Below are 15,364 nucleotides of genomic sequence, written 5' to 3'. Positions count from 1 at the left end.
GAAGCAGAGATGCACGGGGTTCATACAGGGAAGCAGAGATGCACGGGGTCTATACAGGGAAGCAGAGATGTACGGGGTTCATACAGGGAAGCAGAGATGCACGGGGTTCATACAGGGAAGCAGAGATGTACGGGGTTCATACAGGGAAGCAGAGATGCACGGGGTTCATACAGGGAAGCAGAGATACATGGGGTTCATACAGGGAAGCAGAGATGCTCGGGGTTCATACAGGGAAGCAGAGATGCACGGGGTTCATACAGGGAAGCAGAGATGCACAGGGTTCATACAGGGAAGCAGAGATGTACGGGGTTCATACAGGGAAGCAGAGATGTACGGGGTTCATACAGGGAAGCTGAGATGTACGGGGTTCATACAGGGAAGCAGAGATGCACAGGGTTCATACAGGGAAGCAGAGATGCACGGGGTTCATACAGGGAAGCAGAGATGCACAGGGTTCATACAGGGAAGCAGAGATGTACGGGGTTCATGCAGGGAAGCAGAGATGCACGGGGTCTATACAGGGAAGCAGAGATGCACTGGGTTCATACAGGGAAGCAGAGATGCACGGGGTTCATACAGGGGAGCAGAGATGCACGGGGTTCATACAGGGAAGCAGAGATGAACAGGGTTTATACAGGGAAGCAGAAATGCACAGGGTCTATACAGGGAAGCAGAAATGCACAGGGTCTATACAGGGAAGCAGAGATGCACGGGGTCCATACAGGGAAGCAGAGATGTACGGGGTCTATACAGGGAAGCAGAGATGCACGGGGTCCATACAGGGAAGCAGAGATGTACGGGGTCTATACAGGGAAGCAGAGATGCACGGGGTCCATACAGGGAAGCAGAGATGTACGGGGTCCATACAGGGAAGCAGAGATGTACGGGGTCTATACAGGGAAGCAGAGATGCACGGGGTCCATACAGGGAAGCAGAGATGCACGGGGTTCATACAGGGAAGCAGAGATGTACGGGGTTCATACAGGGAAGCAGAGATGCACGGGGTTCATACAGGGAAGCAGAGATGTACGGGGTTCATACAGGGAAGCAGAGATGCACGGGGTTCATACAGGGAAGCAGAGATGTACAGGGTTCATACAGGGAAGCAGAGATGCACGGGGTTCATACAGGGAAGCAGAGATGCACGGGGTCTATACAGGGAAGCAGAGATGTACGGGGTTCATACAGGGAAGCAGAGATGCACGGGGTTCATACAGGGAAGCAGAGATGTACGGGGTTCATACAGGGAAGCAGAGATGCACGGGGTTCATACAGGGAAGCAGAGATACATGGGGTTCATACAGGGAAGCAGAGATGCTCGGGGTTCATACAGGGAAGCAGAGATGCACGGGGTTCATACAGGGAAGCAGAGATGCACAGGGTTCATACAGGGAAGCAGAGATGTACGGGGTTCATACAGGGAAGCAGAGATGTACGGGGTTCATACAGGGAAGCTGAGATGTACGGGGTTCATACAGGGAAGCAGAGATGCACAGGGTTCATACAGGGAAGCAGAGATGCACGGGGTTCATACAGGGAAGCAGAGATGCACAGGGTTCATACAGGGAAGCAGAGATGTACGGGGTTCATGCAGGGAAGCAGAGATGCACGGGGTCTATACAGGGAAGCAGAGATGCACTGGGTTCATACAGGGAAGCAGAGATGCACGGGGTTCATACAGGGGAGCAGAGATGCACGGGGTTCATACAGGGAAGCAGAGATGAACAGGGTTTATACAGGGAAGCAGAAATGCACAGGGTCTATACAGGGAAGCAGAAATGCACAGGGTCTATACAGGGAAGCAGAGATGCACGGGGTCCATACAGGGAAGCAGAGATGTACGGGGTCTATACAGGGAAGCAGAGATGCACGGGGTCCATACAGGGAAGCAGAGATGTACGGGGTCTATACAGGGAAGCAGAGATGCACGGGGTCCATACAGGGAAGCAGAGATGTACGGGGTCCATACAGGGAAGCAGAGATGTACGGGGTCTATACAGGGAAGCAGAGATGCACGGGGTCCATACAGGGAAGCAGAGATGCACGGGGTTCATACAGGGAAGCAGAGATGCACGGGGTTCATACAGGGAAGCAGAGATGTACGGGGTCTATACAGGGAAGCAGAGATGTACGGGGTCTATACAGGGAAGCAGAGATGTACGGGGTGTGTACAGAGGTCTTCATGTCAGCGTTCATTGCACAGCAGCTTCGAGAGAAATTCATGTCAGGAGGGACATACAGGAGAAATAACACAGTACATTGTACAGCTTCATCCAGGGGAAATTGAAGAGGAGAAAACGGATTTTGGCGGCGGATGCCACATTAAAACTTCACTTGCAGAATTCTGTGAGTGGAGTTTTATGAAATCATTAACCTGTCTAGGACCAAGGGCGTACCTGTACGCCCTCAGCGTTTCTGTTCACCACTGGTAACCAGGAGGTGAACGGAACAGGAGGCCTGCTGAAATCATTCAGAAGGCATTCCGTGCCAATGCCTGGGGGGATCTCCAGCCCCCCTTTGTCAATTCAGACCGGAGATTGGCAGCGATTCCAGGACATATGTGTCTCCGGTGACCCGGTAAATAGGGGTGTTCAAGGCTGTCCAAGACAGCTTCAATCACCCTGAAGTGATAGGAGTGAGGTGGCAGCGGTGCCACCCCACCCATCTCTGCTATTGGTTGGTCAGAAGCGACCGACCAATAGCAGATCGTGGAGGTGGCGCGAGGGTTAAAGTTCTGTTCCCCTGCTCTGCCCACCCATGGTAGTCTGGGCAGAGTGACTGAACTGTGATGTGAGCAGCGGTGGAGGTCCTCCTCAAGCAGTGGCAGGCGGTGATCGTGCTGTTGAGGGGAGCCAGGAAGTGAGTAGTTACCCAGCAACATCTGAAGGGCCACAGTTTGGAGATCACTGTACAATGGTCTCTAAATTGTGGCCATTAAGATCTTGCATTTCTACAACACCCAGCATTCCCTTCAGCTGTCAGTTCATGCTGGGAGTTGTAGTTTTGCGACAGCTGGAGGCACTCTGGTGAGTAAGCACTCAGGTTCTGTTACCTAACTGGGTGTTTCCCAAGCAGGGTGCCTACTGATGTTGCAAAACTACTACTCCCAGCATGCCCTGGTTGGGAACCACTGACATATACACACATAGCAGGGACTACGACTCCCAGCATGTGTCATTCAGTAGCCCCCCCCCCCCCCCCCTCACACATAGAAATCATCCCCAGTATGATATGTATTCCCCTGCAGTCTATACATCCCGTGTATTATGTCCTCTCATCCCCAGTGTCTCCTCACACACAGCAGTCATTATGGAGCTCTGCATGTTCCCTCTCCCCTCCCCCGCTCTGCATGTTCCCTCTCCCCTCCCCCGCACTGTGTTTCCCCCGTGATAACATCAAACCTCCCCGTGATATCTTAGGTCCTGTGTGTACAGAGCGGGGGGGAGGAGCTGTGGACGTCTTCATTCTCCCCCTCCACTGTCTTGTATTAGAGCTGTGCTCTGGCGCTCTCCATCCTCCGGGAGGGGGGTGAGGGGGCGTGGCTTCTGCAGACGTACGGTGAAATGATCTGCCCTCGCTCCTCCCCGCTCTGCCCTCGCTCCTCCCCGCTGTAGCCTCGGTACACTTGCTCCTCCCCCTTCTATCTTCGGAAAACTTCGGAAAGGGGCGGTCCAATTTACCGGCTGAGGTGACGTGCGCGGCCCCGGTATCCCGGCTGAGGTGACGTGCGCGGCCCCGGTCCTGTCCTGCTCTCGCCATGATCTGCCTGGTGCTCACCGTCTTCGCGCACATTTTCCCCACCGGTGAGTGGCGGGGTGTACCGGGGGTCCTGTTATGGTCGCGGGGCTGCAGTGTCCTATAGACAGGGCCTGTGCATTGTGTGGAGGTCACTAGCGCATTGTCTGTATATGACTCCTGTGCAGTGTGCGGCTCTTTGTTATGGCGCTGCAGCTCCCAGTGTGTCCGGGCATGCTGGGAGTAGTAGTTCCACGTTGCACGCAGTACATCCGGGCCACAGATACCGCTCTATAGTGTCAGGTGATACAGTTACATATGAATGATTGCTGGACAGCTGTTACCCATAGCAACCAGGCAGGCTGCTTTTTCCAAGTGACCGTTGGGATCCGGTTGCTATGGTGACCGCTTCCCTTGTTCTAGTCTTGATACATTTTTCATACAGTGGTTATGATATTTATAAACAGTCTAATTGGAAAACTGTCTGTTACCCCTAGCAACCAATCAGAGCTCGTTACAAATTGCTATGGGCAACAGCCTTAGATAGATATTCAAAGGTTGCTATGGGCAACAGAGACAGTTTTACTATCAGTTTCTTAAGAATTTCCTGCTATTGGTTTTAAAAAAAATATTAATTTAAAATTCTAATATAGTTTATTTTCATTCTTCATTAGCATCTTGTATGGTGGTGTTTCCAAAGCAGTGTCCCTCCAGCTGTTGCAAAACTACAACTCGAGTAGAGTGCTTCCCAAGCAATGTGCCTCCAGCTGTTGCAAAACTACAACTCCAAGCATGCCCGGACAGCCGAAGGCTGTCCGGGCATGCTGGGAGTTGTAGTTTTGCAACAGCTGGAGGCACACTGCTTGGCAATATCATTGTATGGCCTTTAAAGGGTTGAATAGTCTATTCTTGGCTTCTTGTCTTTTCCTGTGTACTAGATTGTTATATTGTTGTGTTTATACATTCACACCACGTTTTTGCAGTACGGTTCCCGAATCAGGTTTTTGATGAAAAACGGATTCCTCAAAACCCGACTAAGGCTGGGTTCACACTACGATTTTCAAACCGTATACTGTTTTCCGCAAAAAAAAACATATACAACCGTATCCGAAACCGTATGCATAGAGAATGCATTGTAAACCGTATTCCAAATGTTGTGTACGGTTGCATCCGTTTTGCCTCGGATACGGTTTTGCCGATTTTTCAACCGTAGACAAAAAACGCTGTCGACTACGTTTTTGCCTCCGGTTGGAAAACCGTATGCGAACCGTATGCGGTTCTTTTAACATTGTTGTCTATCAGAACCGTACACAGAATTTCAGAATACGGTTGCACACGGTTTTTCGAATCCGTTTTTGGAGTTGACACATGCGCAGAAGGAATTTCAATAGAACAATAGTAACTTTATAAAATTGCTTGAAAACTAATTCCAATAAAATAGCAAAAACGGATAGAACCGTACATACGTTTTGGAACCATATACGGGGAAAAACCGTATTTGGAGTCATACGGTTGTATACGGTTGCGTACGGTTTTGCCATACGTTTTTTAGAGGAAAACCGTATTTGGTAACCGTATTTGAAAAACTGTCTTAAAACGTATGTACAAATTTTAACCCATATACGGTTGAAAACCCATGTCCGGTTGCATCCGTTTTGTAAGAAAAAAAACTTATAAGTTTTTAACTTTTCACTCCATTTTGAATAAAGTTTCACTTGTTTGATTGAAATTCCAAGAAAAAAAACTGTGCAAAGCCAAAAACCGTATGGTGAACACCGGATGGAACCGTACGCACATACAGGTCTGTACAGTTCCCATTGACTCCCATGTAAAAAAAAAAAAAAAAAAAAAAAAGTATACGGTTTAATACAGTTTTTCACCTGGACCAAAAACCGTGGTAGGCTACGGTTTTGGGTTCAGGTAAAAAAAATAAAATAAAAACTGACAAATCCGTATAAGACGCAAAATGGACTAAACCGGATGATGCGTTTGACTTACGGTTTACAATGTTAGGTCAATGCATACGGTTTTCTATACGGTTCCGTACAGTTTTTAACTTGAAACCGTATACGGGAACTGTATAGCAAATACGTGGTGTGCATGCAGCCATAATGCATGGAGTCTCCATGTCACTGACTATACGGCTTTTCTCTACAGTCTGGACGGGGATCAATGAGCGCACCTTCCTGGCTATAAAACCCGATGGGTATCAGCGTCGTCTGGTTGGCGAGATCATCAGGCGCTTCGAGAGGAAGGGCTTCCGACTGGTTGCACTGAAATTAATGCAGGTGGGTGACACAAGCTGTACCCTTGTAGGTATGTGTCTGACCGAGTCAGGTGTCTGCAACTCGTTCTGCAACCTTAGTGTTAAAGGGGAACTCCGGTGGAAACGAGTCAAAAACAAATCTTTTCAAATCAACTGGTGCCTGAAAGTTAGGGTGCGCTCACACTGCGGAATCTCCTCTCGCTGAATTCAGCGAGTGGAGATTCCGTCTGGCAGCCGCCGCCGAAATACTTTGGCGCTAGGGCCGCGGGGCACTGAGCCGTCACCATTGACGGCTATGCAGTGCTCGCAGAATCCGTGCAAAGAATGAACCTCTTTCTTTGCGAGGAACAGTTTCAGCGGCGTTATTATCCGCTGCTGAAATTCCACAGTGTAAACGGGTCTCGTGGAGACCTATTCACACTAATGTTAAGCTCACACCGTGGAATTCCGCCCGTGGAATTCCGTAGTGTGAACATACCCTTAAACAGATTTATAAATTACTTCTATTAAAAAATCTTAATCTTTCCAGTACTTATTAGCTGCTGAATACTACAGAGAAATTTGTGAATTTCCTTTGTCTGACCACAGTGCTCTCTGCTGACACCTCTGTCCATGTCAGGAATTGTCCAGATTAGAATCATATCCCCATAGAAAACCTCTCCTGCTCTGGACAGTTCCTGGCACTGACAAAGGTGGCAGCAGAGAGAGCACTGTGGTCAGACAGAAAAGAAATTCACAATTTTCTCTGTAGTATTCAGCAGCTGATAAGTACTGGAAGGGTTAAGATTTTTAAATAGAAGTGATTTACAAATCTGTTTTAACTTTCTTGCACCAGTTGATTTGAAAACATTTTTTCAGTTTGACCACCCCTTCCCACAATTGATACTTCGTCAGTGCTTGTGTGAGACCTCATTAAGGGGGGTGTAATGAAGAAAACTGTGTCCCTGTAGCAGGATGTGACCCTCCGCACAGGGACACAGGACAGTTTTTTGCACTCTAGCCTGCTCCCTCTCTCAAGGGGAAGGGACACAGTTTCGCAGCACATCTCCCAGCCTTTCTTCCACACCACACATCCACCAGCCGTCCGCTACCTGTTGCAAGATTAACACCCCCAGCATGTCCTCACTGTAAGGGTATGCTATGGGAGTTGTAGTCTTGCAGTTGGATGGCGAATCTGCGGTGCGGGAGTGTGGGAGTAAGTCTATGGAGCTCTCCTCTGGCTGCGCTTCACAGTCTAAGTGGCGGGGAGATGCGCCGAGAAACTGTGTCCCCGTCCCCCTGACAAAGGGTAGCAGGGATGGAGTGAAAAGCAGAAAACTGTGTCCCTGTGCGGAGTGTCACATTCCACTACAGGGGCACAGTTTTCTTCATTACACCGGGTTCACACTGCAGAATCTCCAGGAGTCATTTCTGATCTCGCAGGCGGCACTAGGACCCATAGACGGCAATGTATTCATGAGTGGATCTTTCGGCAGTTCTGCTCTGAAATGCATAGCCGTCTATGGGGACAGCAATGCTACCCGCGCATTTCTAACGCTGCCGGCTGGATCTCCGGTGGAAATTCCATTCAAATATTTTCTGCAGTGTGAAGCCGGCCTTAGTGTACCTTCACATTATGGAAAGCTTGCCTGGACTAATTCACTCGGCGCTAGGTCGCTTGGCCATGTGTTGTCACCATAGACGGCAATGCATATCCGACTGGATTCTGCTGGAAGAACAAACATGATCATTCTTTCTGCGGAGAACAGAATTAGAACATTCTACAGTGTGTGCACCGCTCTGCAGGATCCCATTGAAGACAATGGAGGCTGCTGGTGTGGAGGAGATTCCGTAGTGTGAACGCTCTGTAAAGAAGAGAAGCTTCTGTCTCGCTCCTTTGGTCCATTTGCTGCTTTCTCCTTTTATAGTGTTTTCTTCCTGTATGATTGAAGAGATTATTACACCTTATTTCGAGCCCGATGTTTTATATTGATATATAATTGTTTTTTACAGGCATCAGAGTCTCTTTTAAAGGAACATTACATTTCCCTGCGGGACCGTCCGTTCTATGATCGCCTTGTGAAGTATATGGGCTCCGGACCTGTTGTTGCCATGGTGAGAGCTGCTATCTATTATCCCTGATCCATCCTGCTTACACCTTCCTTGGTATTGTCTAATGGAAAAACATGGTTTTCTACAGGTCTGGCAGGGCCTGGATGTAGTGAAGACAGCTCGCGTTATGCTTGGGGAGACCAATCCCGCCGACTCCCTGCCAGGCACTATTCGCGGAGATTTCTGTGTGGATGTCAGCAGGTAAGTGACAAGTAAATGGGGTATTGTGGGTCTTTGCAATGGGTCATGGTGTTCTGCAGAATATCACAGCCACTCCATACTACATTGTTTACTAACCAATGTGCCTCAAGGTAAAACTATATAGTACCAAATTTGTCCGGACAGCCTTTGGCCCCCACCCCGTATTCTAAGTGACCTCTTTGTCTGTCTCGTGTCTGTCTCTTGTCTGTCTCTTGTCTGTCTCTTGTCTGTCTCTTGTCTGTCTCGTGTCTGTCTCGTGTCTGTCTCGTGTCTGTCTCGTGTCTGTCTCGTGTCTGTCTCGTGTCTGTCTCGTGTCTGTCTCGTGTCTGTCTCGTGTCTGTCTCGTGTCTGCCTCGTGTCTGCCTCGTGTCTGCCTCGTGTCTGCCTCGTGTCTGCCTCGTGTCTGCCTGCCTGTCTGTCTCGTATCTATAGATACAAGATAGTGGTGAGCAGCACTCCTAAGGTGTAAGGAATTCAGGAGGGTCCAAGCAGACAGAGGCCCGGTCCAAGGCACTATAGACAAGAAAAAGATGATCCTGCAGCACTCCGAAATATGCGGTGGAAAATTTGAAGTTTATTCCATCAGACAAGGTGCAACGTTTCGGTCGCCAGTTGCGACCATTTTCAAGCATGCTTGTCTGATGGAATAAACTTCTCATTTTCCACCGCATATTTCGGAGTGCTGCAGAAGCTATATCTATCTCATATCTATCGATTTGATTTAGCTGAAGGTTGTCTGGGCATGCTGGGAGTTGTAGTTTTGCAACAGCTGGAGACACCCTGGTTGGAAAATGCTGCCATACTAGTTGTGGGTGGGGCGATTGCAGCGCATGTGCCCCATCTGTGGTAGTTCAGACTCCTGTTTGGCTTCTTAGTGTACACCCCACCCAGTATTTTTAACCCTGTATTAGTGACCACTCCTTATAGGGTTTCCCTTATATCCCTGCACTGCTGCTCTATAATCCATTTATTTTTAATTTTTCAGGAATGTGATCCATGGCAGCGACTCCACAGAGAGTGCGCAGCGGGAGATTTCCCTCTGGTTCAGACCGGATGAGATTGTCTGCTGGCAGGACAATGCCGAGAGCTGGATCTACGAGTAAAATGTCTCCGGGAAGGGATGAATGTGGAAAAGTTACAAATTTCAAGTTTTTTGATTTTTTTTTTTTTTTTTTTTTAGGACCATTACTTCAAAGTCTTGGGAGTGAAACAGGAATGTAAAGGGTGTTTAGACTTACCCTGGGGTATTTCTTCTAAATTCCGTCCAGACAACACTAATGTGTCCCCTGAATCGCATTGTCCAGTTGACCCTTCAGTCTCCCGGGAATATTCTTAATAGGGCACTGCTGTGGGCGTAAGCCCGAAAAGGAGATCTGGGTGTTACATCCAGAATATATACTGTTTAACATTATCCAGAAATAGAAAAACAGAACTAATTTCTTTTAAAAACAGCATCACCTTTATTCTCAGGTTGTGACGGGTATTACAACTTGGCTCCATTAACTTTTAATTAAACTTTGCTGCAATACCACACACAACCTGAAGACAGGTGGTGGAGTTTTTTTTCCTTATTTTCCAGTCTGGATAACCCCTTAATACAGGTACAACATGCCCGGCTAAGGCCCAAGCCATCAAATGTGTATATGTCATTGCCTGTTACTGTAAAAGTGGCATAAGTTACCACATAGGGAAGGAATGGTGATGGCAGCTGTGCCTCTTCTCACAGCCAACTTCCTCCTTCTGTTGTCTTATGTCCATTTAATTAAAGGATTACTCTGCTGGGAAAAACATTTTTTTTTTAAATCAACTGGTGCCAGAAAGTTAAACAGATTTGTAAATTTTTTTTATTAAAAAATCTTAACCCTTCCAGTACTTATCAGCTGCTGTATGATCCACAGGAAGTTCTTTTCTTTTTGAATTTCCTTTCTTTCTGACCACAGTGCTCTCTGCTGACACCTCTGTCCATGTCAGGAACTGTCCAGAGTGGTAGCAAATCCCCATAGTAAACCTCTCCTGCTCTGGACAGTTCCTGACATGGACAGAGGTGTCAGCAGAGAGCACTGTGGTCAGAAATAAAATAAATTCAAAAATAAAAGAACTTCCCCTGTAGTATACAGCAGCTGATAAGTACTGGAAGGAATAGGATTTTTTATAGAAGTAATTTACAAATCTGTTTAACTTTATGGCACCAGTTGACTTAACCCCTTAACGACCAAGGACGTATATTTACATCCTTGGCCGGCTCCCGCGATATAACGCGGGGTCACGGTCTGAAGCCGGGACCCGGGGCTAATAGCGCGCGGCAGCAATCGTGGTGCCGTGCGCTATTAACCCTTTAGACGCAGCGTTCAAAGTTGAACGCCGCGTCTAAAACGAAAGTGAAACCTTCCTGGCTGCTCAGTGTTGCTGATTGGGACCACTGCAGTGAAAATGCGGTCTCTTGATCAGCGAGGAAGCAAGCGGAGGTCCTCTTACCTTCCTCCGGCGCGTCCCTTCGGCGATTGATTGCTCCAAGCCTGAGATGCAGGCTTGAGCAATCGACTGCCGATAACACTGATCAATGCAAAGCTATGGCTTTGCAGTGAACAGTGTATAAGATCAGTGTGTGCAGTGTTATAGGTCCCTATGGGAGCTATAACACTGCAAAAAAAAAGTGTAAAAAAAAAAAAAAAAAAAAGTTAATAAATGTGATTTAACCCCTTCCCTATTAAAAGTTCAAATCACCCCCCTTTTCTCATAAAAAAATAAATAAATGTAAATAAATATAAACATATGTGGTATAGCCGCGTGCGTAAATGTCTGAACTATAAAAATATATCATTAAACCGCACGGTCAATGGCGTACACGCGGAAAAAATTCCAAAGTCCAAAATAACCTATTTTTGGTCACTTTTTATATCATGAAAAAATGAATAAAAAGCAATCAAAAAGTCCGATCAATACAAAAATGATACCGCTAAAAACTTCAGATCACGGCGCAAAAAAATTAGCCCTCATAACTTCCCATATCGGGGTAAAATAAAAAAGTTATAGGGGTCAGAAGATGACAATTTTAAGCGTATACATTTTCCTTCATGTAGTTATGATTTTTTCCAGAAGTGCGACAAAATCAAACCTATATAAGTAGGGGATCATTTTAACCGTCCGTATGGACCTACAGAATAATGATAAGGTGTCATTTTTACTGAAAAATGTACTATGTAGAAACGGAAGCCCCCAAAAGTTTCAAAATGGCGTTTTTTCTTAAATTTCATCGCACAATTATTCTTTTTTTTTTTTTCCGTTTCGCTTTAGATTTTTGGGTAAAATGACTGTCACTGCAAAGTAGAATTGGTGGCACAAAAAATTTGCCATCCTTTGGATTTTTAGGTGCAAAATTGGAAGGGTTATGATTTTTAAAAGGTGAGGAGGAAAAAACGGAAAATCGTGGTCCTTAACCCCTTAAGGACTCAGCCCATTTTGGCCTTAAGGACTCAGACAATTTAATTTTGACTTGCTCTTTATTCTGAGGGTCAATACGATTAAAATGATACCCATTATTACATACTTTGCTTATATTGTTGCGCTTAAAAAAAAATCACAAACTTTTTAACCAAATTAGTAAGTTTATAATCCCTTTTATTTTGATGACCTATAACTTTTTTATTTTTCCATATAAGCGGCGGTATGAGGGCTCATTTTTTGCGCCATGATCTGTACTTTTTTTTTGATACCACATTTGCATCTAAAAAACTTTTAATACATTTTTTATAATTTTTTTGTTTTTTATAAAATGTATTACAAAAGTAGCAATTTTGGACTTTATTTTTTTTTTACGTTCACGCCGTTCGCTGTACGGGATCATTAACATTTTATTTTAATAGTTCGGACATTTACGCACGCGGCGATACCAAATATGTCTATTAAATTAATTTTTTACGCTTTTTGGGGGTAAAATAGGAAAAAACGGACATTTTACTTTATTGGGGGAGGGGATTTTTCACTTTTTTTTTTACTTTAAATTTTTTTTTACACTTGAATAGTCCCCATAGGGGACTATTCCTAGCAATACCATGATTGCTAATACTGATCTGTATAGGACATAGAACAGATCAGTGTTTTCGGTGATCTCCTGTTCTGTCTGCTCGATCTCAGACCAGAGCAGAAGATGCCGGAAGGAGGCAGGTGAGGGGACCCCTGTGCGGCGTTCTGAATGATGGGATCCCCGCAGCAGCGCTGCGGGCGATCCGATCATTCATTGAAATCGCGCACTGCTGCAGATGCCGGGATCTGTATTTATCACGGCACCTGAGGGGTTAATGGCGGACGGCCGCGAGATCGCGGGCGTCTGCCACTGCCGGCGGGTCCCTGGCTGCGATCAGCAGCCGGTATCAGCCGCGCATGACACGGGCATCGCTCCGATTCCCGCGGTTATGCACAGGACGTAAATGTATGTCCTGGTGCGTTAAGTACCACCGCACCAGGACGTACATTTACGTCCTGTGTCCTTAAGGGGTTAAAAAAAATTCCAACGGAGTACCCCTTTAAAGGGTAATAAACGGCCGGTCATTTCTCCAAGAGACTATAGGTATTACAGCTCGGTGCCATTTGAGTGAATGACGCCAAGTTGTAATACCGCACACAACCTGAGGACAGAGGTGGTGCTATTTATGGCAGAAAGCTGCAAGGTTTCATCTTGGTACAGCGTTTCCCAACCAGGGTGCCCCCAGCTGTTGCAAAACTACAACTCCCAGCATGCCCGGACAGCCTTTGGCTGTCCGGGCATGCTGGGAGTTGTAGTTTTGCAACAGCTTGAGGCACTCTGGTTGGGAAACACTGCCTTAGTCTAATCCTGGGCAAATACAGAAAACGTAGCTTCTACCTAGAGATCATCCTATAAATCTTCAGCCTGTTTAGCAGCATTAATTGACGTGTCCGGGCATGCTGGGAGTTGTAGTTTTGCAACAGCTGGAGGCACACTGGTTGGGAAACACTGGTGTAACCTCATTGTTATCTTTGGGTCCATATACTAAATGCATTGTATCCTGAATGTAGGGTCTGCCCAATACTTCTACACCCACCATGATTGTGACACAGTATGGAAGCCATAAGGGCATTGTGGGCCGAGTCCTACGAATCAGATGTTTTCCCCAATTCTCGTCAGGTTTTTTATTAGACCAAAGTCTGAAGTTTACATTTTTCTTGCGAATGTCCAGTCGAGAGATTGTTGGGCACGATGGGCGACAGTGGGCTGGTATGGGTAAGTGGGTAATCTGTTTACAGGCTGGGGATACAGAAGGTTTTTCATTGCTTGTGCCCCTTTTTTGTAATAAAATAGAATTTGGAAAATAAAGTTGTGTGTCTTTTTGTTTTGTTTTTTCCTGTCATTATTATGTGTTTTTTTTTTTTGTTTTTTTTTTGCCACTCCATTAATCCGCAATTTAATAATCCAGACCAGAAACTGAGAAGTAGATAGAGAATGGTTAAAGGGTTAGGATCGACCAATTATCGGTTTGGCCGATATTATCGGCCAATACTCACGATTTTGGACGTTATAGGTATCGGCAATTACCTTGCCGATATACCGATGCAATGCGGGGCATTATCGGATTATCGGAATAAATTATCGGCTATCAGCCTGAAAGGCCACAGATTATCGGACCTAAAAAAAATCGATATTGGTCGATCCCTATTAAAGGGGTACTCTGGAAAACTTTTTTTTTTTTTTTTAATCAATTGGTGCCAGAAAGTTAAACACATTAGTAAATTACGTCTATAAAAAAAAAAAATCTTAATCCTTCCAGTACTTATTAGCTGCTGCATACTACAGCGGAAATTCTTTTCTTTTTGGAACACAGAGCTCTCTGCTGACATCATGACCACAGTGCTCTCTGCTGACATCTCTGTCCATTTTAGGAACTGTCCAGAGCAGCATATGTTTGCTATGGGGATTTTCTCGTACTCTGAACAGTTCTTAAAATGGACAAAGGTGTCTGCAGAGAGCACTGTGGTCGTGATGTCAGCAGAGAGCTCTGTGTTCCAGAAAGAAAAGAATTTCCTCTGTAGTATTCAGCAGCTAATGAGTACTGGAAGGATTAGGATTTTTTAATAGAAGTAATTTACAAATCTGTTAACTTTCTGGCATCGGTTGATTTAAAAAAAAAAAAAAGTTTTTCACCGGAGTACCCCTTTAATGGTGAATTTATCAGTAGCGCAGATTGTGCCGCTCGTCACTTCATACATTTGCGCAAATGACAGGATGCCCCTGGATAGTGCAGAAAAAAATGTTAAAAAGGATTAAATTTGCACAACAATATTTAAAGGGATACTCCACTGCCCCGGCCACACCCCCTTCCCATAGACTTGCAATGAGGGCACGTGGCCTTGACGTCATGACCCTTCGTAGCCAGCGTTTGGAACAAAATGTTCCGAACACTGGGGAAGTGGAGTACCTATCAACTGCTGTATGCTCCAGAAGAAGTTGTGTAGTTCTTTCCAGTCTGACCACAGTGCTCTCTGCTGCCACCTCTGTCCGTGTCGGGAATTGTCCGATTCAGGAGAGGTTTGCTATGGGATTTCCTACTACTCTGGACAATTCCTGACATGGACAGAGGGGGGCAGCAGAGAGCACTGTGGTCAGACCGGAAAGAACGGATTCTCTGTAATGCTTGATATGACACTAACCTGGTCCGATGGATGCTGAGCTTAAAGGGGTTCTCCATTGCTCAGCGTTTGGAACAAACTGTTCTGAACGCTGGATCCATGAGCTCGTGATGTCATAGCCCCGCCCCCTCAATGCAAGTCTACGGGAGGGGGCGTGACCGATGTCACGCCCCCTCCCATAGACTTGCATTGAGGGGGCGGGGTGTGATGTCATGAGCTCCTGCTCCAGCATTCGGAACAGTTTGTTCCAAACACTTAGCAGAGGAGTACCCCTTTAAGCGGAACATACATATTAGAAGGCTGGTCTGCTGGTTGTTTCACACACAACAATCTCTAGGGTTTACAGAGAATGGTCAGAAAAAAGAGAAAATATACAGTGAACGGCAGTTGTGTGGATGATAAAAAATGGCTTGTTGATGTCAGAGTAGA

At 46.1% G+C, this 15,364-nt stretch overlaps 1 protein-coding gene across 1 annotated transcript; it reads left to right on the top strand.

Annotated features, from left to right (window-relative positions):
* The first annotated feature begins 3,616 nt into the window (after positions 1-3,616).
* Positions 3,617-10,179, top strand: NME3 (NME/NM23 nucleoside diphosphate kinase 3). Its single transcript, XM_056534007.1, has 5 exons — positions 3,617-3,803; positions 5,893-6,023; positions 7,994-8,095; positions 8,181-8,293; positions 9,279-10,179. Exons 1-5 carry the CDS (start codon positions 3,758-3,760, stop codon positions 9,394-9,396), a joined length of 510 nt encoding a protein of 169 aa, XP_056389982.1. The 5' UTR covers positions 3,617-3,757; the 3' UTR covers positions 9,397-10,179.
* Positions 10,180-15,364: the final 5,185 nt, after the last annotated feature.

This window comes from Hyla sarda, chromosome 8, assembly GCF_029499605.1.
Source record: "Hyla sarda isolate aHylSar1 chromosome 8, aHylSar1.hap1, whole genome shotgun sequence".
Lineage (NCBI taxonomy): Eukaryota > Metazoa > Chordata > Amphibia > Anura > Hylidae > Hyla > Hyla sarda.
This window is presented reverse-complemented; position numbering and strand designations above follow the sequence as displayed.